This window comes from Battus philenor, unplaced genomic scaffold, assembly GCF_028537555.1.
Source record: "Battus philenor isolate CCGP_79_NKW_IND1 unplaced genomic scaffold, ilBatPhil1.0.hap1 SCAF_15, whole genome shotgun sequence".
Classification (NCBI taxonomy): domain Eukaryota; kingdom Metazoa; phylum Arthropoda; class Insecta; order Lepidoptera; family Papilionidae; genus Battus; species Battus philenor.
In genome coordinates this window covers 13,297,305-13,323,698 of record NW_027181677.1, presented here as the reverse complement: position 1 = coordinate 13,323,698, position 26,394 = coordinate 13,297,305, and the positions used below count along the sequence as shown (strand labels likewise).

Below are 26,394 nucleotides of genomic sequence, written 5' to 3'. Positions count from 1 at the left end.
CACATAGGCGCTGTGCCGCTCCCTGAGACAGTTTAGATCATCGTCTTGGACCATCATGGTACAACAATGATATCAGCGGCCAGCCAGCGCGGTGGCGATAGTTACTACTTACACTATATTTACTTAGTTATTACTTAAGTAGGCTGCTACTTATAAAATAACTTGTTGAAATATGAGAAAACTTTTTTGTTACGACGACGTAGTTAATAGTTATGGCTGCGAGGTAGGGAGTCAGACCTAGAGGGCGCTAGGGTTCTATTGAACACGGGCGCTACACGAGCTAGAATCGCCCCTGTATAAATTCGTGTGAAAATGCTATTGTAATATATATAAATACCAGATATTGGCATTTTTCTAACAAACGTGGTTTAAAGGTTCGATTGATTATGTGAAAGAAAAATAATCATTTCGATTCTGCAAAAATTTAGTAGCTATTGTCGGAACGGTGTAACATTACATTTCCGTGTAACATTTTTCTCATGGCGTTTAAAAATAGTAGATTTAAAAGATACTAATTTGATATTAATGTGAATAAATGAAATCGCGACGTTAGAAATAAAATCCTTTAATATCAAAGTTACCAATAAAGACTTTTGTATCAACCGTCCACTTAAAGAATAACCCAAAAGTTTGCTTCCCGACTCTACCCTTGTCATACTAATTGATTGAATTAATTGAAATAATTTCCCTAATTACGTTACTTACAGCTGAGAATCCGTTACGGAAAGATCGAGGGTTGTTTAAATAAATTACAATTTCATTGCATACAATGTTCTGAAATTTATTTTGAAATGTCACATCAGAACAACAAAAAAATTTTAAAATGGACTTCAATTAAATTGCCGATGTAGTTGCGAGGCAAATTGAAGTTGATAAGGTGGCCACTGGAACTTTAAAGTTCTGGCGTAGAAGTCACAGAAGCACAGAGTATAGTGGACGTAACATGCTGTGCTTTTCGACCCCAGGTAGGTAAACAACCTTTTAACGTCTTTGGAAAATTCTGGATGCAAGGTTTCTTGAGGTCTTGTGGAAAACCTACGGTGATAATGATGTAGTTTTGAGCGATGACATGTAATTTTCTTATAAAAAGTTACATATGGAAAGGTTCTAAGCCAAAAAGTGTGTGTGCGGCTGAGTGTGTGTGAATGCATGAGTACGTGCGTGAATGTGTGCGTAAGTTTGTATGTCCATGTGTGCGTGGGTGCATGTGTGCGTGTATAAGCGTGTACTAATGTGTGTTTTTAGTGGATCGAAATGTGTGAAACTTTGTTTCATATGACCGATATTACAGATGAAATAAATACATTTAAAAAACTTTTAAGTTAAACGGTTTTTTGATACCCATATTGTGGTGGTTGTGGTAAAATATGTACCTAGTCCGCCATATTGGAACGGCGTCCATCTTGAATTTTAAATTTTGACATAATCATCGTGTTTTACTAGTGTAGCCCTTTCATTTGATACCCATATTTAGGGGGTTATGGAAAAATGTGTAATCCGCCATTTTGTATCGGCGGCCATCTTAGATTTATAATGTTATTGATTTTATTATATTGTATTGTCATCTAAATTAAATGTGTGTACCAAATTTTGGATAAATCTGACAGCGGGAAGGTGCTTAAATTTTAATTTCTAATTTTGACCCAAATAAATTCCGTACGGGTCGAACTAAATAAAACCGTTTAAAAATGTTAAATTTAATTTAAAGGAGCAACTGAGAGAGCTGGTGGTAGCTTGCTGTTTATATTAAAATAAAGAACGATTCAAAAGCGCATATAAATGCCTACTCGAATAAAGATATTTTGTTTTTTTTTTTTTGAATTGTGTCCTGGGAAACGACAAACGACCTACTTTCATAATTTTCAGTCCTATATTGCTGGGCTCACTGTTAGTTATACTATGTTTACAAATTTAAATCTTATTTCTATATAAATAAGATACATTTTATGCAAAAATTATTACGAATTATCACTATCAATATAATCCAAGTGTTTTGGTTATATTTCAGTCAAATTTTCAAATTTCAGTTCCTAATGAAAAGTTGCCTTGTCCGAGCCCATTCCCTCCGGCTGTCCTTTGTTCAATGTTTATGAAAAATAAAAAAATAATTTCTAAACTCGAATTACCGAGAAGCTTTCTACATATTTTTATATATCCGAGCATGCGGTAGATTCCGGCAAAAAGTTATAACTTCCAATTTTTTTTTATTTTAAAGCAAACTGGGTCAATGTTGCCGAGATCCGTTAGGCAAATGCAAATTCTGGAAAACATTTCTGAATTTCTATATGTTGTGCAACCAACTGAATGTAATATAATGGTATGATATTACATTTTAAGTTTCATTTATAATTTTATATCATGCATATTACTTTTTATTTAATGTAACTTTATATATTTATTAATTTTTTATGGTCCTCGTTATTAGAGATCTCTGCTTCCACCCCAATCTGGTTTGGGACAGGGTAGTTTTTTATCAATATTTAGCCACTTCCGCACATGCAGTGGTAGTCGTGCAAGTGCACCGCCCACCAGCCCGCTGATAAATGCGTATGCGGCAAACAATCCGAATTACACAACTGCCACCGTCAAATCACTCAACACGTGTTTCACCCCTCCACGGGGCATCTTCAGGAGTTATGTTACACCGATTAGTGCCAAACACAGAGTCTAATAAATACTCTGGCGGTGCACTTTGTTGCACGACTACCTCTGCATGTGCGGAAGTGGTTAAATATTGGTCCTTTACTTACTTAGGATGGACTTCCGCAAGGTAACGCCTGATTCCATTAAATATTGTTTTTTATCTTTACATAATTTTTCATTCTATTCTTTCATACCACAATTCGATCAGTCTTTCTCTTCCATTATGATTGCCATTCGTTCATCACCTTAGCTTTATATATTTAATATCTTGCGGTAAGGCTTCATGCTTCATCTTACACATTTAGGAAGATAAAACGTTACTCTGATATTTATTTCCCTAGGATAGTTTATTTTAATTATTTCTACAGCATTATGTTCTACGATTTAAGGCTTAGCAAAGGTGCGAATATAATATATTTCTTATGCAAAAAACTTAGCACCGCAAATCTCCTTGAGAAAGCGGTTCAAAGTGATCAATATTTGTAAAGTAGCTTCACAATTTATTTATAGTAATATTTTGTACGTTTACAACAATTATAACAAATTAAAAATAATAGGGGACGTCCATAATATATTTATAAGGCACCGTGAAAGACTGGCTGTACCAAAATTTTGTAAATAGTTTCTAATTTATTTGTAACAAACAGAAACTTTTTTTAAATTAAATTCCGCAAAATATTATTGGACTACATTCAGAAAATTCCAAACGCATATTAAAAGTAAATTGACGGAAAAGGCTTATTATTCAATAACAAATATTGAAATGACAGGAATCCTTGGCAGTGATGTCGCCTGATTATTTTGATTTCATTTAGGCTATATCTGATAGTGTACATGTATAAATCCGTATTGTTAAATTATTAAAAGATGTGTTGTTCCGGAATTTCTTTTTGCTTCTTCTCCGCAACTATAACACTTTGCGAAGCAGAAGAGAAGAGAAGAGTAGAGTAAAAAAAGAATTAGATTAAAAAACAACTTGTTGATCAATAAAAGTACTGTTAAAATTTCCAATATTAAATAAATGAATTTTATCTTTATCTAATATTTAACGGATCAAAAAATAAATACGTGCTTCTATCTTTAATTTGCTGAAAGAATAGTTCTAGAACAAATATCAACTTATTATTAGTTATAATAATATTAGTAAAGTCACTAATATGTTAAAGAAAAAAATGTATATGCAATTATTATCTTTGAATTAATAATGTTACATTTATATCAAAATATATTTAAGAATTACTTTAGCTTGTATATTCGACGTCTGAGTTTAAAATCCAATTAGGTGACTGCATTTCCATTTATATTTCATTATGGACTTCGAATGGTACATTTTAGTTAAAGTTGACGATAGATTTTATATAATCCCGTCATATTTTTTGCGGCTGGCTACCACCACCACCAGGGGAGTATCGAGCTGCGATGTAAAATCAGACTAGGCCTTCTTCCCACTACCCATTTTAAATTAAATATATTTTTTCTTCTGTTGCCGAGTTGCTGTTTTTATTTCACCTACCATCTACAGCCTAATATACTCTGTTGTTAACAATACACTATAGGTAAGGAATTAAAAAAATAAACGAATGGAGATAAAGGCTATAGATTTTTTTAACTTAGCGATTGTATTAACTGGTGCCAGTTCTCTGCAAAGATGACTCTGTATTTGGCACTAATCGGTGTAACATAACTCCTGAAGATGCCCCGTGGAGGGGTGAAACACGTGTTTAGTAATTTGGCGGTGGCGATTGTGTGATTCGCATTGTTTGCGCCATACGCATTTATCAGCGGGCTAGCGGGTGGTGTACTTTGTTGCCCGACTACCACTGCATGTGCGGAAGTGGCTTAATAGCGGTCCTTTTCTTACTTAGGATGGACTTCCGCAAGGTAACGCCTGATCCCTTTAAATATTTAAGATGATGGGCTTCTACACTTTTGGTAACTCTACACGTTTCTGTGTAAGGTTTTTAAAGAGGTGGTAATTATCTGCACCGGTGGTAGATCTATAGCTGTAATAGGTTTCTGCATGGTGGCAGGTTATTTTAAACCAGTGGTAGCCCTGTTTATTCGTGCTCGATGGTAGGTTTTTAAAATGGCGAAAGGTCTCTATATCGTATTGTTGGTAGGTTTCTACACTGATGGTAGATTAATAGAGTGGCAGTAGAGATGTTTTGCATTGGGCGTTGGTTTTTTTAAATTAGTCGTAGCTGTGTATACTAGTAGTTAGGTTTTGCACTGGTTGTAGGTTATGAATCTGGCGGTTGTTGGTAGGTTTCTACACTGGTGATAGCTCTTTACGCTGGTGGTAGGTTTTTCCAATTGCGATAGGTTCCTAGACACTTTTAACGAAAAGATTTAATTACACGGCAGAGTAATGTATAACGTCATAAAAGATGGTGATGTATTCTGATATAAAATAACGAAAATAAGGAATTTTGAAATCTACAGCAATTAATATAAGACTCTTATTGGAACGCAGTCGCGGTTTTCATATTTCGGCGCTATTATCAACTTTCGCTTTTCCTCGCTAAGAGCACTCTTAAATGCAATATACTGTAGTGAACTTGATTTGACCCGAAAATATATTTTCGTCTAGTTTGTACATAAATTAAATGTGAATAATAAATTAAATACTCTATGCGGCTTTATCCGTTAGATAAAATTTATTTATTACTTTTGTAAAACATACAATTAAATAAAATTAAAGATTGAAGAAAAAAACTTTTCGAAAAATATGAAAAAACAAAGCATATGTATGTTTATATACCATATGTAGGCGTATAGATAAATACATACATGAATTCATATCCACGACAATTGGCTATAGATGTAAAAGTTTTAAAGAAGCGAATGCATAGTTCAATTGCTTGCAATAAATATATTAAGCAATGGTAGCACAGTAGAAGAGCACTGAGACGTGCGATTGTAGGTCGCGAGTTCGACCCCGAGATACAATTTTATATAATGCACACTTCGTGTATTAATTATATAGGATTACCACAGTTGACAAACAAGTTTCTAGGGGATTGACATCAACGTATTCTGCATACCATTATACAATAATGCGATCGCCATTCGATTATGGTATATCCCTCCATAGATATCTTTGCCGGAGGCCTATGTACTGCTTTTTAATGGAATCAGGCGTTACCTCGCGGAAGTCCATCCTAAGTAAGAAAAGCTCATTCTGTGTTTGGCACTAATCGGTGTAACATAACTCCTGAAGATGCCTCGTGGAGGGGTGAAACACGTGTTGAGTAATTTGGTGGTGGCGGTTGTGTGATTCGCATTGTTTGCCGCATACGCATTTATCAGCGAGCTGGCGGGCGGTGCATTTCATTGCACGACTACCACTGCATGTGCGGAAGTGGTTAAATATTGGTCCTTTTCTTAACTATGTATTGCAGTTAGTGTCTATAGGCTAAAACGACGAGAACGACAAATTTATGGTACACGCCATCCAAAAACGAAAGAAGTCAGAAATTATTAATGACGTACTGATAAAATAGCAAATAAAATCTTTTTCGAAATTCGAATAGCTACATATTTAAATTAGGAATTGTTTACTGTCTGTTCCCGTAGACTTGTACTGCCAAAGTTTTCTTCCAAATTGACGTTTCGTATTCAAGTAGAAAATAAATAATCACTTTATAGAAGCTGATTGGAAAGAGGTGTGTGATGATTTGACTGACAAATGAGCTATACTACTTTTTTACTCCTTTTATATATTACCCATAATAAGAATTGTCAAAATGTTTTCTTTATAAATATTTACCGCGTATTCTCATTTTTAAACGGTTTTATTTAGTTCGACCCGTACGGAATTTATTTGGATCAAAATTAGAAATTGAAATTTAAGCACCTTCCCGTTGTCAGATTGATCTGAAATTTGGTACACACATTTAATTTAGATGACAATACAATATAATAAAATCAATAACATTATAAATCTAAGATGGCCGCCGATACAAAATGGCGGATTGCGTATTTTTCCTTAACCCCCTTAATATGGGTATCAAATGAAAGAGCTACACTAGTAAAACACGATGATTATGTCAAAATTTAAAATTCAAGATGGACGCCGTTCCAATATGGCGGACTAGGTACATATTTTTCAACAACCACCACAATATGGGTATCAAAAAACTGTTAACTTAAAAGTTTTTTAAATGTTTTTATTGCATAGATAAGATTTAAATACTTTGGAACTTTTATTGTAAAGATATAGCTTGATAATTGAGATACTAGTACATCACTTGAAAGTGAGTGACAGTTTATACTTAAAGATCAAAATAATATCTTATCTAGAAGATTCTTTATCGTCATCATAACCTCAGTCGTAAGACGTCTGTTACTGAAAATAAGCCTGTGTCATATTTCCAATAGAACCGATTAATAGCTGCTTGCTTCTATCGTGTTCAAAGATTCTTATGTAATACATAAATAAATTTCTATTTATGTATTCATAATTTTCTTTCTCGAAGAAATTTCAAAGTATATACATTTCTAAATAAATTGCTTGTTTTTTCTTCCTTATTAAAATCTCGAAGGAACGTGGACAAACATAAAATATGACATTTCTATCCAAAGTTATTAAAATTGAAATAACGCTGTCAAGTACAAAAAAAAAAGTCGGACCGAATTAATATTAAAACGAAACGAACATCCTTCCTTAAAAAGTCAAATAAGACGAAAAATATTTTTACACTGCCTCACTTTCTAACACAGTGGATGATAAAGCCTTTTATATTTAATTTTGATACTCGTACAGTACTTTGAAATATTTTTTTTGATTTCTAAACTCCCTCTTTATATTATACAATAATGACCGCTTTAATATCTGGCACATAACACCGCCGGGAACCAAGTAAGAATTCTACAATCGACGCAGTCGGGGCTGACGGCACGACATGAAAAAGGGGTATGTTTAATTAAGGTAATAAAGTTATTTAGGCTATATTGTGCGTCCCTTGATTTATTATACTTTTTACTTTAATGGCAAGCGGTAAGATAAAATAAAATACAAATACATTAGATCCTCATCCTTCAAGAGGTTTTATTGTTTCTTTATCTTATCGACCCATCCCTCGTCACAACGTCTAGAAATTACCTGCCTGCGGTATCCAAGGAGGATCTTGTGGAATGCAGGGAGTTTTTCGTCTGAAGTCTCGAAACTACAACGAAGCCTTAGTCGACACGTTACCGTGGTTTGAAGTAAAGTTCGTAACGTAAATATTGTGGTTTTTCACGGAGTTATTCACGTAGTTACGAAATTTGACGTCAATAAGTCAATATGCTTTTATTGCTATTTTTAAATTAATATAAACACATCTTATGAATGCAAGTGGCATTTTAATTGTCCAACGCTGATTATATATATATATATATATATATATATATATATATACATACATATATATATATATATATATATATATATATATATATATATAAACACCTATCCCCCGATTTACACGTTTTCGCTTTTACACGGTTTTTCAAATAAGTTTTTTTTTATTTTAATAACCGATTCTGTTACCATCTCTCCTAATGTTAATATTTCTGCTTCAAACTTCGAATCGGCACAAATAACTTGGAGTGATGAAAGTGAATTCGAACCTTCGATTCCGAAAAAAAGAATGAGAGTAATTTCCTTTTTGTTCTTCTGTTTAATGTATATTGTAATTAAATAAAAAGACAGTTTTTCCGTAATATATTAAATATTTTAACTAGTCAATGCATTTTATATTTATTTCTGTGTACACCTAAAATTATTGAAAATAATACAACTGTTAAATAGCAAAATCATGCATTTTCTGCGAGATTTTAGATTTACACGGTTTTGACTTGAAAATTTTTAATTTTCGATTTACACGTTTTACTCAGGAACGTATCTACCGTGTAAATCGGGGGATAGGTGTATATTTCTTGTAAATAAAACAGTTCCATTAAAATTTAATATTTCAAGGCAAGGCATATGACACTCCCGAAGATACGTAGTAGGAGAAATACCATAATCGCCACGCTTGGCAGGAAGGTTGGCGATCGCATTGTAGTACTATGGCACGCAGAGGATTTTGCACATCCTCTGGAAATTTATTTGTGAGCAGCGACAACCCTGTATAATTAATGGACAGAGTTTGAATTATATTATATTGTATCCCGGGAATCGAATCCGAAACCTAGAAACGCAAGTTCCAGTCCTTTACTTCTAGGCAGCTACTGCTACAACGGGAGGTAGTTTTTTCGTGACAAAATACCAGTAGACGGGGTTTTGTACAGTATATAATGTGAAGTTTTCACAATACGTTATCGATAAATTTTCCTATATTTAGTTAATATTATGTGGGCGAGTTAATTTATTTTTTTTATTAAAAAAACCTTAATAAAAATCATATTACAATGTCAAGGATTTTTTAAGTGATTATAAAGAAGTAAATAGAATAAAATTAATTTCTGTATTATGAAATTCATTACAAAAACTCGTCTAAGTTTGCTGCGATTTCTTTTTATTTCAGGGTTTATAAGGAACCTTCATAAAAAGTTTAAGTTCAGGACGTTACTGAGTTCAAACTGATTTTACTTTTTTTAAATTATATTTTTCGAACATTTACTTATAATATCATTTTAGATGGTCCTAGGAATATGTTAAAATAATTAATATACAGGATGAGTGAAAATGTAATATCTCTTAAAGGGCGAATAAATGGCCACCCAAAAATCTATGGTATGAAAAATAATAAAAAACGTGATGTAGTAAGAAAAACCTTTGGTAGCCTACCAATAGAGGAATGAGACTTGAGATCGAAGGTCGCGAGTTTGATTCTCGATATACAATCTTATATAATTTACACTCTATGTATACAACTATATAGCTATGTAGGATTGCTACAAACAAGTTTCTAGAAGATATACAGCAGTATCCTCTGCGTACCATAATACCAACAGCTATGACTAATCCACGTTCCTTTGCTATTAAGTTATATACCCTTTAGATATGTATAGTGCTGGTACCTTGCCTTAGGCGATGAGTTAGAAAAAGCATTTTCAAAATTCATTTTACAGGACAGCGTGAGCAGCTTTCGTTTCGTAGTCAAAACTAAAAAAAATGTATTAATTATAAAATCCTAAGGTAAATTTAATGGTAGTACCAATGTAAATGTTCTGTAGTAAAAATAAAAACGGGTTTATACAGTTTAAAACTAAAAAATGTTAACGTTGTTATATTTTATAATCTATTACACTAAAGTAAATCAAAAGCCCGAGTAAAATACGAAGTAAATTTTCTTATATAAATCAACGGTATTCTCATAATTAATAACCAATTCTTATCAATTTCTTAGAGACCTTACTACTTAAGTTGACAGGCGTTTCGTTTGAGGTTTATACAGACCCAAATACATAAATTTATATTATTGTATTATACTGAATGATATAAATAAAATTTTTACCTGTTGAATAATGTATTTTATTTTTGATAACGATATTATTAATTTTGTTTCTACTTATTTATTTTTGGCACAAAATTATTTACTTTAATATTAATTATTGTAAAAAATGCAATTTGTTTTGTTTTTATTTATAGATGTCACTTTTCATTTTAATTATAATTAAATTTATATTCATAATAGTTTTTGAGTAAATGTTATTTGAATTAATATATTACTTATATTACATAATATGTTACGAAAGTAAGTTTGTTTTTTATATTCTTTGAATTTTAAGATAAATATTACTTAATTAATATTACTCAATATGTAAAGTCAATACAATATTATTTATCCTATTGAAGCAATAAAAAGTTCATGCAGTACTTAAATGATCCAAAACATATTCCACAGATAAAATATAAACAGATAGATCCAATTTGTCACAGATATCTGTTATAAAGATTTGACAAGCATTAATGGTTTATAATAAAAAACATCAAATGTGCCCGTTTTGTGTTGGGATATAAAGTTTGATTTTGAAATGTTCTTTAAAAGATTATTCTGTATGACGGATCGTAATATATGGTTCTCTTTATTTGTTAAAATTGCTTACTTTATTAAATAATACTTGTGAGAAATATAGTAGATCTATGAACCTCATATATTTTAATATAAAAGTATTTTTAAGACTTCAACCGTTAAATCCTACTTATATACCACAACCTATACACACACACACACACACACAATAGATAGATAAATAAAGCAAAACGGAACAAAATGTGAACCTGTAGTATGATGGAAACGTGACGAAAGTGTGATGATGAATGAAAATATTACTAAAAAATGAAAGGAATGAAAGAATTTGTGATGAATAAAAGTAGAATGAATATAGGTAAAAGATGAGATGAGAGACAAGGTAAGTCCGACAGGCTCCCAAAAGTGGGAATCATAATAAAGTACCCTCCATAATATCACCATTATCCAAATAAAACATTACCATTATTAAAATTATTTACATTCTATTGCAAATTTGTAACACCATAACATGCGTAATTGGAGTCATTGCTTCTACTACAATTTCATAATAAAAGTTCCTCATATATCACGTTAACTTTCTACCTGATAGACGGTAAATTGGTCGCCATTTTCTGCAAGTCAGATGCAGTTTCAGAGAGCCCTCGATCCACTCGCGTTGCTGCACAAGTACCTTTTCTAGCCACATGAGTATACCTCTCAATTTACACAAGACGGGTCATGTTATTGGGTCATCTGCTGAACGTCGTTCAGAATAGACTGTACACATATACACTGCCACACTTGCGATTTGCCGATAAGACGTAATACAACTCATATGTTGTTTATATAGTATATTTGAATATAAAATTTATATTGTTGTTCTGGTCAATAGACCCATTGTATCGCATAGGCACACAAAGATATCTATAAGGTGGTACCATAATCATTTAATGGAATCAGGCGTTATTTTGCGGAAGTCCATCCTAAGTAAGAAAAGGACAAATATTTAGCTACTTCTGCACATGCAGTGGTAGTCGTGCAACAAAGTGCACCGTCCGCCATCCCGTTGATAAATGTGTATGCGGCAAACAATGTGAATTACACAACTACCACCGTTAAATCACTCAACACGTGTTTCACCCCTCCACGGGGCATCTTCAGGAGTTATGTTACACCAATTAGTGTCAAACACAGAGTCTAGACTTTGTATATATATATATATGTATATATATACACACACATATATCTATATATATATATATATGTTTTTATATAAGTCCCCTCTAGCAACATGGTTAAGGAGCGCAGGACCGGCCATCGATTGCAAAGAAGATACAAATATAATGGAAGAAAAATCATTGTTTTAGGAAAAAATGTCGTTAAAAATGTATTCTTTCTATCTTTATCTACTCAGAAAGCTAGATATTTATTCAACTAGCTGAATTTGCTATTTTAATAGCTATTTCTCCAACTATTCAGCGAGATATTTAGTTAGCAATTCTACAAGCTATTTAGCTTAATATCTAGCTAGGTAGATACCTAACGATATTTAGCTATTTTGCATATCTTAATCAATTTAAATTGGCAGTAGTAGCTCAGTGGTAAAGGGATGAAACTTGCGATCATAGGTCACGTGTTTGATTCCCGGGATAAAACCCAATATAATTCATGCCTTGTGCATTCATTATATAGTTTCTAGAGGATGGAAAGTAGCGTCCTCTGCGTGTGATATTACCCCACTGCAATCGCCAAACTGCCTATCAAGCGTGGCGATTGTGGTATATCCCTTCATAGATATATATAGGGGAAACCTGTGCCGTACAGTAGACGTCTATGGGCTGTAACGACAAATCTAGCATTTAGGTAAATAGCAGTTTAGGTAACTATTTAGCTGCCTATTAAGCTATCTGTTTAGAAAGCTATTCGGCCTACTATTGCACTGTTTATTTATGAGTTTTTCAACTAACTTTTCTGCTAGATTTTGGATTATCTATTTAGCATACTAAGTAAATTATTAGCTTGTTATTTAGCGAGAAATTCAACTACACATTTAGATAATTATTTGTAAATTATTATATTTTTTATATAATTTAAAAAAGAGACGTCCATAGTATACAAGGCACCGTGAATAACTGACTGTACCAAAGTTTCGATAGCAAAAAATCTCTAATTCCGTAAAACATTAAAAAAATTCAAAACGCATATTAAATATATATATATATATATATATTTATATAAATTGACAAAAAAAGCTTATTATTCAATAATTGAATAGTTAAATTATAGGAATCCTTGGATAGTGTATATGTATAAATCTGTGTTAAACTTTATTAAAAGATGTGTTTCTGTGGAGTTTCTTCCTGCTTCTTCTCCACAACTATAGCTCCTTGCGAAGCAGAGTAGAGTCAAAAATAAAATACATTAAAAAATAAATAGATAATAAGTTGAAGCTCAATAAGAGTTCTGTTAACCCTTAATAGCCTGATTTACGAAAGTGATTTTTTTAATATTACTGTGTTTGCTTGAGGGTCTAGATGAAGGGAAAAATAGATTTTTTTAATTTCGTTGGAAAGAATATTATACAACAGTAAAATTCGTACAGCCAACCTATAAAAAAAAAACTAATAGTAATGTGAACATTCGGTTTGAAAGATTGGTATTAAAATTGAAACTCTAGGCTATTAAGGGTTAAAAGTTTCAATGTTAAATAAATGTATTTTATCTTTATCTAGCAATTATATGAAGCAATTATAGCTTCTGCTATTTTGCGGCAATGTAAATTTAGCCGTGTTCGCTATGAGCCGTAGCTAGTGGGATTATGGAGCCAACGACACGTAACGTTTCACGTTTCAAGATGTACATAATTGCAATGTACTGAATAGCTGTAATTTAAGTTTACGGTAGGCTTTTGCTATCACGTTAAAATAATACTAATAATACTTTGATATATTATTTTAATACTTAATTAAGGCTCATAGGATATTATTATGGAAAGAACATAAATGAAACAATACACGAAAAACAGTAAATACAGGGTGGCCCATAAGTCCTTTGATATGAAAAAAATTTATTAAAATAAAACTAATTACATTATGAATTAAATTTTTATTTACAAAAAAAGCTTAAAAAACGGGAATTATTTTATGAAAATAACATCTTCTAAATGTAATCCGTTGCGATCACGGCACTCTTGCAAACGACGTCTAAAATTGTCGATGACTGCGCGGCACGTCACTGCTGAAATGCTTGTCATTTCTCTGCGGACGTTTTCTTTTAGGGCCTCAATTGACCGCGGGTTTGTGTCGTATACTTTAGCCCTAAGGTAGCCCCACAAAAAGAATCCATCGGGGTCAGATCTGGACTACGTGGAGGCCAGGAAATGTCTCCTCTCTTAGAGATCACTTTGCCAGGAAAAAGTTGACGGATAACGGGCATAGCAGTGTTAGAGGTGTGAGAAGTGGCCCCATCCTGTTGAAACCGCGTTCTGGCATTAAAGCCTGAAAAGTTTTGCAATTCTGGTATGAAAAATTCTTCGATCATAGCCACATATCGCTCCGACGTAACAGTAACTGCGCGCCCTCTGCCATCCTCAAAGAAGTAAGGCCCTAGGGTACCATGGGTTGACATAGCGGCCCAAACAGTCACTTTCGGACTATGTAAGGGCTTCTGATGCTTAAGTTTTGGATTGATGGGGCTCCAATAGCGGCAATTTTGTTTACTAACATGCCCGTTAAGATGGAAATGAGCCTCGTCAGAGAACATTATGTCATTGAAGGAAGTAAACCGATTCAACATTTCATTCGCATAATTTTGTCTTTGAATACCGTCAGTTTTCTTTAATTCTTGAACCAACTGAATTTTGTAAGGGTGCATATGTAAATCTTTCTTCAAAATCCGTTGTAACGATGTCCTGGATACGTTTAATGCTCTGGCGCGCTTACGAGTTGGCTGTGTCGGATTTTCGCGAATAGACTGTGTCACTGTGTCTATGTTTTGTTTCGTACGTGACGTCCTTGGGCGACCCAACCGCGGTTTATCTAACGTCGAACCGGTCTCCTCGAACTTAGCAACCCAGTTCTTAATCGTTTGAAGAGTTGGAGTGTCGTCAAAGTTGTGTAAAACTTTGTGTTTTCGAAATTTACGCCGCGCAACGGTTGCCGAATTGTCATTTTTATAAAACTCGCGCACACAAAACGCACGGTCTGCTCCGGTAAAATGCTCCATCGCGACTAAATTCCCAGAAACCGAAGTTACTCCCATCGCTTCCCCTGCACCGCTCACGCGCGCCCTGTTCGTTTTATTCAAATTTTACTTTTCAAAGGACTTATGGGCCACCCTGTATAAATTGGTTTTCAAATGAAAATCGAAGGAAAAAAATATTGTGTACATAATAGTTTAGGAAATATAAAATACTTTGATTTTTGATTAAGACATTAAATCTGTCGTGTTTTTCCTAAGGCCTGGAGGTCTTGGAGGTAATAACGACACGAAGTCTAAAGTAGAAGTGAGTACATTGATTTGAGCTTCTTCGAAGAATTTTATTTCTGTGAAATTGCCCTTTTCGGTGGACCGCTGACGATGACATAGTTTTTTCCTATAATGCTGGTTTAAATAAAGAATAATATTTCTATGAAATTTCCCTTTTCGATGCGCACCTGACGATGATGTAATTTTGCTCTTATAATACCGATGTAAATAAATAATTACATTCCTGTGGAATTCCCCTTTTTGATGCGCTGCTGACAATGAAGTGCTATTGCTCCCATAATACCGATATAAATAAATAATTATATCTCTATGGAATTCCCCTTTTCGATGCGCCGCTGACAATGACGCAATTTTGCTCGCATAATACCGATATAAATAAAGAATTATATCTCTACGGAATTCCCCTTTTCGATGCGCCGCTGACAATGACAAAATGTTTCTCATACAAATCAGTAAATTTAGTGACCACTATTTATCTATTTGGACTGCGACAGCCCAATTACTTTTGATAGTAAATTTTAGACATAGCTGGTTGGAAATGAAAATATTCATTACATAGCTTTCGAGAAAAAGAAAAGTTATTTACAAAATTTATGCAGTAAATAGACTATTATATCCGTGTTCGAAAGTTGAAGTTTAAAAGTTGGTAATAATTTCCGCCTCAGTCTTTTATGGGAGAAAGTTACGAATGCAGAGCAGGACCTATTCTTTCCCAATCAATTTTTAATTAAGCCGGACGCTTTCAGAGCTTTGAATGGAGCTTTCTTCTTTCATTTACATGCATAATTATTATCGTCTCTACCACCGTACAAAGCTTTAATTATTTTATATTAGTAAAGTTACTTAAACTCGTAAGAGGTTCGTTTAAGGTAGCTCCGATCCCCAGCAAATTGCAGGAAAGAAGATTACGATGGTATGGCCACATTCAACGAAAACCAGATGACCACGTGGTAAAAACAGCCTTAAGCCTCCCAGAATTCCCAAAAGGGAGAGGGCGTGCAAAAGCTACGTGGTGGTCTAATATCAGAAAGGAACTGGAAACCCTTCAACTTGATGCAGGGACAACCCAGGATAGAGTGGCCTGGCCCGACCCCAAATAAAGGGAAAAGGGAAGGAAGAAGAAGAATTAGTAAGGTTACTTAAACTACTTTAATAAAGTAAGCCTAGTGAAAAAACGGATTTACTCAGATTTTTTTCTTACGGGAGAGAGCCTCCTTTATGCGCCCGACACCGCGATGTCTTCTTCTATTAATGAGAGAGCTTATCTGCAATATCTTCTACCACTTCTTCCCCCAGTGGTAGTGCTTTCTTAAGTTCTAGGTGTAAGCATAGGTGCATAATAAACCAGCTCCATGGCACATCTTAGACCTCCCGTTTGCTTTAAATATATTGTATATTATTAAATATATCTTATGCGTGTAATTTGGTTTGTTGACTGATTTGCATGATTAATGTTATAAAACACACAAAAAAAATTGGTAAATTTTATTTAAAAGAATAACTATTGAGTTTCTGGCCAGCTATTCTCAACAGATCAGCGCTCCGAACAGATGGTAGCTTACTAATTATAGTGTTAAAATAATTAACAATTCAAAATCGCGTGTAAATGCCTACTTGAAAAAAGACATTTTGAATTCGATTTTAAGTATAATGCTATCGTAACCGCTATACCGCGCCTTAGGTATGCATGCGGCGGGGGGAATGTTAGCTCTGTTTGTCAGTCGGCTATCAAGGCTCGCGACGGTTGCACGTTTTTCCTCTGCCCCCACCTCATGCCGCTTTGTACTTAGTTAAACTTGGCCAGACTGATGTACTTTGAGACGCCTTGACTATGCAGATGGTAGTTTAAGAATTACTCTCTGTAAAAGTATTAGAATGATCCGAGACTAAACACTAATGGGCATTTTTAAATTCGAAGTAACAGCTCAAGCCGAGATCCTTGCATACGCAATGTTGCAGTATATGTTACAAGCAGCTTGCAAACGTATGTTTTTTTGATTGCTCTCCCTAATTTTTGAGATAAGTCCTTTTTAATCCTTTCGGATCTTTAAATTTTTCACCGTCAAAGATTAGGAGGTGTGTAGTTGTGATTCTGTATTGTCTTCTTGTTATGAATAAATTTACCGTGCGAATTTTGTCTCCAATGCGTAAATTGCGTTAGGAGGAGACAGGCCGTTGACAGTATTCGAAGCTAAAGATTCACGTTGCAAATTTAAGGTGGCTATGCGTTGGTGATCACCATTACCATGTCATCATCCAAAATTAATGGCCAGAAGTGGCTTTTATCCAATGTCTTCCGGAAATTTTAAAAAGGTTATATGTGTTATCTATCTTGTGAGTGGAAGTCCCTCTCCTTCTAGAATGTTCTACGCGCTATGTAGTCTGCCACTTTACCTTGCCATGAAATTTGGTGATATCTGATATCTATAACATCTTGCAAATAGTAAACTGCTTAATTTAAAACTTTAATGTCAAATCTGACAAAATCTCCGTTACTTTTGTGCTCTGTCAATAAAAAAAATCAATATAATTTTAAAAAATAACGCTAAATAATAATTAATACTTGACAACCCTTAAAAGGAGTACTTAGGTAAAGCATTTTACATTTGCGAAGGTGAATTCTCAAAGTGCTTACGTAATGTTGGTCAGGTAGCAACTTTTGGACATTTGCCAAAATTACTCTCGGAAAATCCAAAAGGTTTTATATTTTCTTTTATAATAATTGTCTAAAATAGTGATAGGTTTATTATAAGAATAAATCTCGTTGTAAATGGAGACGATATCAGAAGAAAAGTCGAAAGAAAGAGAACTTATAAGGTAAATCATCGTACAAGGTCCATGTTCTTATTTATATCCAATAGTGAATATAGGACTATGGTCTGTCCTTGATTTGTTTGACGTTACAGAAACGTCGACTCTATAAGACAGAGAAAGAATCCATTGACATCTTTTAAAATGTGATGAATGATGCAGATATAATGGACTTATCATCGATGTCTTCATTCTTAAAATCTTAAGATACTATAGCCACGTTACTGAAAAAAACAGGACGATGTGCAGGTACGTTTGGTAGCTGAAAAACCCCATCTTGTTTTTTACTTGGATCTATATTTCACAGAGATCAGCGTCCGTGCTTTTGTTTTTACTTCGGTGTAACATGACTCCTGAAAATGCCTAGTGGAGGGGTGAAACACGTGTTGAGTAATTTGGCGGTGGCGGTTGTGTGATACGCATTGTTTGCCGCATACGCATTTATCAGCGGGCTGGCGGGCGGTGCAATTTATTGCACGACTACTACTGCATGTGCGAAAGTGGCTAAATATTGGTCTTTTTCTTACGTATATTTACTATGTCTCTTAATCTATTTTGAAGAGATATCATAAAAAAAATCTTTTTTTAAAATTACGTTTTTTGCGACTACTTCCTCATCCCTACTCCAGATTGCCATCATCAGGTTGTGCGGCAGTATCTGTGTGGCGGTTGCCGTATTTACATCGATGAATCTTGCGATCACATCTTGAGTCTCGTCCGTGTAATACACGCACGAGTTTGTGTGACGTGAAATTGCTACCACCCCATGGACACTGTTTTACAGCTCAACAATGACTGCTCCGTTCTTTAGCCCCTAAGCCTCGTGGATTATGAGCGTTCTTGAATCTGTCTCCGGAACTTAGCCTTTGTCACCCAGATTTAAGATGTACATAGTAAAGACCTTCAAATCAAGCGACTCTTCAATCTGTGCATTTATAAAGTTTCAAGTTATAACACATTACTAAGGATTAAAGGTGTAGACTCATTGTAAGTGATTATCAGAACAGAATCAGCATTAGTTCAGCCATAGGATACCCACTGTTAGACATAGGTTCTATTATCTTGCCCAGTTACATTTCGACTTTCGTCTTTACTTTGCTGTCTTTCAACTACGGATCATCACATTCCTAAAATCCCAAACAAAGCTCAATTGATGGTCCAATGAGTACCTGTGAGTTCCCAAATGAAGTCCGAAGTGAAATACCACGTTCTGCTCTTATGAGTCATCACAGGTTATTGACCTTGATTTTGAGGCACAAAAGGAATATTGGACGAAACGATGTTTCTTAGTTCCCAGAACAGAATAATCATACTTTCGAATAAATCTTAAAATTTTAATAATATAATTGAGATTTCGTATCTATATATAGTATGGTGTGATCGATATATAATATTTTAAAACAAATAAACTAAAGAAAATAGAGGCAGTGTAAGCTGAAAAGTGGATAGATGGCGACAATTTCACACGCGAATTCTCCGTGAGTAGAGAACCATGTAATCCTTTACACATGCTTTCTTTAAGTCGAAGGTATTAGCTACTTTGAAAAATCCAATGCGTATTGTTTTTATATATCATCGTGAATTGTTCTGAGTATAGGTTGCAGATTTTTTATTTATAAACATGTCTTTGGTCCACATCAAGTCACAGGCATCTCCAAAAATTGCTACGATCGCTTGCATTGGCAGTGAACTTGATTATATCATCAATTCACTTAGTGGGACATCTATAAAAATTGGCATGTCCATAGGTAAAAAATTTGTAACATTATTAACATTGGTTTACCAAAAACTCGACTATATCGAGTTAGTAAAACTTTTACAACAGGATCCCAAATAACATTCTGAAAGATCCTATTGGTAGATTTAAATTCAAAATATCTTTATTCAAATACGCATTTACATTCACTTTTGAATCGTCGAATATTTTAACATTATAAGCAGTAAGCTACCACCGGTTCGGAACGCAGATCTGTTTAGAAGAATCGAACAGAAACTCAACAGTTGCTTTTTCTAATGGATTCGGTCGTTATTTTGTGGAAGTCCATCCAGAGTAAGAAAAGGACGAATATATAGCTACTTCCGCCAATGCAGTAGTAGTCATGCAATAAAGTGCACCGCTCGCCAGCCCGCTGATAAAAGCGCGTGCGGCAAACAATGCGAATTACACAACTACCACCGTCAAATCACTCAACACGTGTTTCACCCCTCCACGGGGCATCTTCAGGAGTAATGTTACACCGATTAGTGACTGTGTTTGGCAAACAACTAAACAAAAATTTATCTTTTTTATGTATACATATAAATCATGTAAATCAGTCAACAAAGCAAGTTCCATACATGACTTTTATTTAATAATATACTTTAATTTATGATTTAAATTTAAAAAAAGAATTTCCAAAATATGTTGTGGAACTAGTTTATAGAGTACAATTATTTATATGTACATTATAATATCAACTATGTGAATGAGTCAACAAAACTAGTTTCACGTTTCGATCAATTAAATCTCTTGAATGCTATAATATGATTTATTTAATAATGTACTTTTAATTTTAGATTTATTATAAAACTAATAAACAGATGGTCTGAGATATCTTGTGTAAATTTAATTTATATATGTACATGAAGATCCATGAAGGTTTCGTTTTAGAGACCAAATATATCCGAAACGAGTTTATTTTTATTTACTGTTTATCATGTGTATATAATAATGTTAACCTGCGTAGGATTTCCACACAGTAAGTGACTTTATAGAAGATAGTAAATCTTGAAAATGATAAGTTCATATACAGGCAATTTCAATGTTTATTAAATATTTTATTTTATGTTCATTAAAAAATAAAATCGCGCGGATTTTCTTAAGTCTGTTTCTCTCAAGTTTGAAGCATTTATTATCCGGATAAATGGAAGACTTATCTTGTCGTTGAAAAAAGATGTAATCCTACCTTAGAATAAATAATTTTTGAATATAACTTTGTTACACCTCCAGAAGCAATAAATACGGTATAAATATATACTCGGACTTGCCATCTAGCTTTCTATCGAACAGTTACATTAAAATGTTTATCATATATATATATATATATATATATATATATATATGTGTGTGTGTGCGCGCGCGCGCGTGCGTGTGTGTGTGTATGCGTGTGTGTGTGTGTGTGAATAAAGAAGTAAATAATAAATGAATAAATTTTATTTCTGAATCTAGTGAGTACATAGAATATAAGTATGTTAGTAACAAAATTTACTTAAAGGCTATATTAATTATGGATTAGTATGTCATACAACTTTAACTATAAAACTAATAAAAAAAAGTCGTTTAATGTTAAAATTTACTTAGGATATTTTTTAAATAGTTGTCGTTATTTTGCAATTCACATTCTTGTGCACGAGTATCCAGTGATAAAAACCACTTTCAAACACATGACGCGCGAACGCAGTTAAAATATCATTGTTACTATCACGTAGCCTGTTCCATACACAAGTTGCCCGACATCTTAAGATCGCGCAGTAATCGACAACTCTGGCATCCGCAAACATGTTTTTGGCGCTGTAGTATCTGGATTTTTTTAATAATTATACGAAAAGCCTCATTATACTATACTCGAAGTACATTGTACGATGCCTTGGTACAATTCGTCTAGAGTTGGCATGTGTAGAAACTAGCAGATGGCTCTGAACAAAGTCAGCTTAACTTCTGCATTAAAACGTGCGAAGCCTAGCGAATGTATTGCACCAGGCTGCCTGGGCCTTGCGCTTTCTCTCTCTCTCTTTTAGCATATGTCCGGGATACTTGAAACTACTTACAATCCCAACTGGTGGGAAATCAAGTAATAAGTAAGCAAAAATTAATGCCTTTAAATTATCTTGTAATAAATTTATAAAGTACAATTTTATGTGATAATAAAGTTCAAGAATTTATTGAATATTGTATTAAGGTTATGTAAGCAAAACCTCATCTAAATTTATTGTAAGCTCTTCTCTGTTCAATGTGCGTGGAAGCCTTGTATCTGTAAGCTAAGGATGCTATTATGTAATCAAACGACGATTGTTTGATTTCATTCATTTGAAGCTGTAAAACTTCAAATTCAAAAAAGGAATAAAAAAACTTACCACAGAACGTACTAGAAGTTCAATGGTGAACCACACGTTGCAGATCAGCTCGATGTAGAAGAAAGCGACGTGTGGCTGACCATTATCCAACCACGCTGGTCTGGACTCCACCAGCGCGGTGGAATTCTCAATCTCCACCTCGAGAAACTGCTCCGGCTCTGATACCCGAAGATCTGGATGTGTCTTCAGGCAGAAGCATAGCACCGATACGCATATGAAGAACACCGATATAGCTGATATCACCTGAAAAGAATTAAAACGTAAGTAATAACAATAATAAAATAAAAACTTAAAGTAATTTTACAAATCTTTCGTTACACACATGAATATAACTTCTATATATAAAAATATATAGTTTAAAACAATATTTTTATGGTAATTTTCTGTAGATATGTAAAACAAATTTTAGTTAAGAAATTAGAAAGGTTCTTATGATAAGAAAATATTTATTAAAAAAAACACGACAGTAATTTTCCTGCTTAGCTGTCAAAAATTTGACGTCAATCAAATTAAAAATGGTATGGTGAGATTGTCTTTGCTTGCTCAATTAAAATTTAAGACAATGATACTTTTTTATTTTAAATATTCGAATTACAATAGAGAGTCAATGGTTAACAAAATACTACATTACCCCATGGAGTAAAAAAGATAAAATAAAATTTTTGACTCATGTGCAGTATAATGATATATGGGTGTATATATATGTATATATATAAGTGGATACAAAATAAAATAATTCTTAATTTTTATTCACTTTTTACTTGTTACATTTGTTTTGTTTGACCGCTAAGAAAAAAAAGACTTGTGTTCATGACCGTCGCCTTTATTGTTTGTTAATCCCACATATATATATATATTTTTATACACAATTACAACTAATGTAAAAAATTATAAACTAGATAAAAATATCACTCTCAATGGTATCAAAATCAGTGTTGCCCATTTATGATTAACTTAACTTGTGATGCCGATTTAAAATGTAATATATATAGATATCGTTAAAATAAGGAAGATACTGAATTAACATAATAAAATACGAAAGGCATAAACAATTGTTTATCTACTTCTTCTTTTCAGACGATATACGTTCACTGAAAGGTATAGGCCTCTCTGAATGATTGAGACGTTGAACCGCCTTGCGCTACCTCATTCCACCGACTTCCCTCGTTCTTCACTATTTCATTGGTCTACCTAAAGAGGAGTCGACGCCATGTCTACCGGCACATGGTCAACACTTGAGGATCTTTCGATTCCAATAGCCGTCAGCTGCACGAGGGGTGTACTCCACCCACTGTAACTTATGACAAGCTATTCTTCGAGTTTTCTCTAGTATCCTTTCATTCATATTTTTTATTAAATGTTAGGTGTAAGGAGAACGAATTCATCATCATTATTCATCAAATTTGTTCATCAGTGTACTAACTTCTAAGAATTTTATTTATTCATGTACACCAGGCTTAAGAAACCATGTATTATTCCATAAAGACTTTTCGTACCAAAGTATCACCATTATAAAAATTATTCGCGCATAGTACAAATTTTCAAAGAAATCTTTTCACTATTATATATTTTAAACACTTGCTTTAAGATACGACATTTTCAGTATAGTTACCGCGATGTTTTATTTTCAAATGAAAAGTTTTGTAGCGAGGTTTTAACATGTTAAACGAAGCGTATCCAGATAAGAGTTTCAAGCAAAGGCTGAGAATGACGGGGGTCTAGAAAGTATGTAGTCATTAAACATTAATGCCTAAGATCGGAAAGCTTTACGGTATACGTGACTACATCTAGTCGTATTTCAATAATGATAAAGAACATTTTAATAATCTATGTACGTCTAAAAACCAGAGGTTCCTTAACTTGTATTTATTTTTAAAAATGCATTTTTATAAATGATAGACCTTATAAGACGAACACTACAATTATTCCACCTGTAAAAATTTGTATATATATATATATGTATGTATATATATATATATATATATATATATATATATACAAGACAAGAGCCAATATTGACAGCCAAGAGTCTTGTGCCAGGAACCATTCAACTCTATTACACAATAAAAATTCCCTTTAAGATTTTTACTGATTTCATAAATATTTAACTCAAGAAAAACAAAAATAATACTCTTCGCTACATTATTGATTTCATTAAAATACTTTCTTTTAACATTGTAATACACATTGTTATTTAAATAAAAGATGAATATATTTTTTATTCAACGTTGAATTGTTTAACAGAACTCTTATTGATCGTCAAATTATTATTTATTTATTTAAGAATCTATTTTATTTTGACTGTACCACTGTATTATAGCTGTGGAGAAGAAACTGGAAGAAAATCCACAACAGCATATCTTTTAATAAAGTCTAATACAGATCTATACGTATTCGCTTTATCAGATATAGCCTAAAAGAAATCAAAATAACCAGCCGACATCACTGTCAAGGATTCATGTCATGGCTGGGATGACCACTGTTGGGCACAGGCTGTCATGTCTGTTCACTCTGTGGGTGGACGTGATGTTCGTTCCACTCGAAAACCTTAAGGCACTAGCGCCTATGCAATATGTCGATAGTTACGTAATTTTACTTTATTAATAAGCATATTGACACTTGTCAAGAACCGAACCGAAAACCAACAATACTAAGCCGAAGCACTTAATCCCTGAGCTATTCAATTCATCGCTCTTATATAACTCCGTACTCTGTAGACATGAATTGACACCATCCGTCACAGAGTTATGGCTGTGACGTTTTATACGATCTACTTGTGGTCCAAGTTATAAGCTTCACGCTTAGCTATATTTTCAAAAAAACGAAAAGTCATTTTTAACATTAATAGCAGATGTATAGTATTGAAAATATAATTTTATTTAATAAAATAATGTGGACTTATTGTATTATATATGGTAAGTTGTATACAATCCAACGTTTATTTTATAATATAAAATTCTGTTTTCGATAAATGTATTTTAGTCAAGTAAAATGTAAATAAACATACATATACAGATTTTCATTTATTTTAATCTAGAATTTAGACAAAGATTTATATTATATTGACTTAACCCTTAAATGCATGACTTTTATTTATACTTTTAAAAAAAATATTCATCTTGCAGATAGGTATACTACAATGCAGAGCAAAAAAAATTAAAATGTATATAATATTTTTTAAACTTATTTTTTAAAAACCTTATGTTGCATATATACAACACTATGGATTTACTCTCTCATTTTATGTTTAAGTGGTATGATGCAGTTTTACATCATTATGCATTTAAGGGTTAAATGGTATCGATATGGCAAGGTAAAACAACCATAGAGTATATAGCAAAACGAAGTTTTTGACAGACTACACGTTACTAGTGCAACAAATGCAATTCTAATTCAAAAATTGTTTGTTCAAAATAACGTGGATTTTATTATTTATTGACGTCCAGATGTAAATACTTGGTAGGATGATAAACACCACAGACCTAAGAAGAGTAGGTGGAAGTAACTAAATAGGATTATTATTTTATAAATATAAAATGACATATTTGATAAATACTTAAATAGCGTGATTATGTGAGGCTATTCACAATGTAGTAACCCTTATTTCTTTAACATTTTTTTTAAATCTATTCTAATATTAAGATTCTTGCCTAGGTACGTATACCTGGGCTCCAAGTTCACCAACACTGAAAGCTGAGAGGATGAAATTTGAAGACATTGCTACATAACCAGATAATCAATTGAAGAACAACCAGAAAGACAAGGGATCGGCTCACGAGAAGCTTGATTTTACCAAGCTGAACTCGTAGCTGAGGATTCTGGATCAGGGGTAATTGACGCTCCGGAGATTTGGTGTTGGAGACAAATGCTCAGAATTCCGTGAACGGCGCTCCAAACCAATGTCTCTATCCTCAAACAACTCTGAATGAAAGAAAGGTTGTCGTTGACTGTTAAATTGTAATCCTGAAGTTCTTTGAACATGTCACTCATAATGGACTCAATGGAACGTTTGCTGTAAGGAAAAGTGTAAGGCAAGCGATTTTGTGGACAAGACGGATAGACCTCATCAAAATTGAATCTAAAAATTCAGTAAATGAATACTCTCTCTCTCTATCAAACATCGTGCTAAATGGAGAGGCATTGTGAGATCAGCGGTGGGCACCAGAAACAACCGGGTTATGACTACGACCACTCCAACAAAAGTGTACGATTGAGAAGAAGAAACTCATTAGGAGCTTTTGCAACACTACCTGGTACTCTATGGTAAAGGAGAATATGAAGATTCAATTCGATGAATTTAAGTCACTGATGACTGATTGATGATGACTGAAATATATCTCTTTGGTCGAAAAAACTGTATGCCTCTTTCATCGGATTTCATTGGAAAGATTTGGGA

At 33.4% G+C, this 26,394-nt stretch overlaps 1 protein-coding gene across 1 annotated transcript in view; it reads right to left on the bottom strand.

Moving 5' to 3' along the window:
* The window catches only part of LOC137919030 (potassium voltage-gated channel protein Shaw-like), a 170,235-nt gene that overhangs the window by 32,676 nt on the left and 111,165 nt on the right, over window positions 1-26,394 (bottom strand). The window contains exon 5 of the mRNA XM_068761993.1: window positions 21,999-22,241. Coding sequence (XP_068618094.1) covers window positions 21,999-22,241 — 243 coding nt within the window. The remainder of the gene's footprint in view (window positions 1-21,998; window positions 22,242-26,394) is intronic.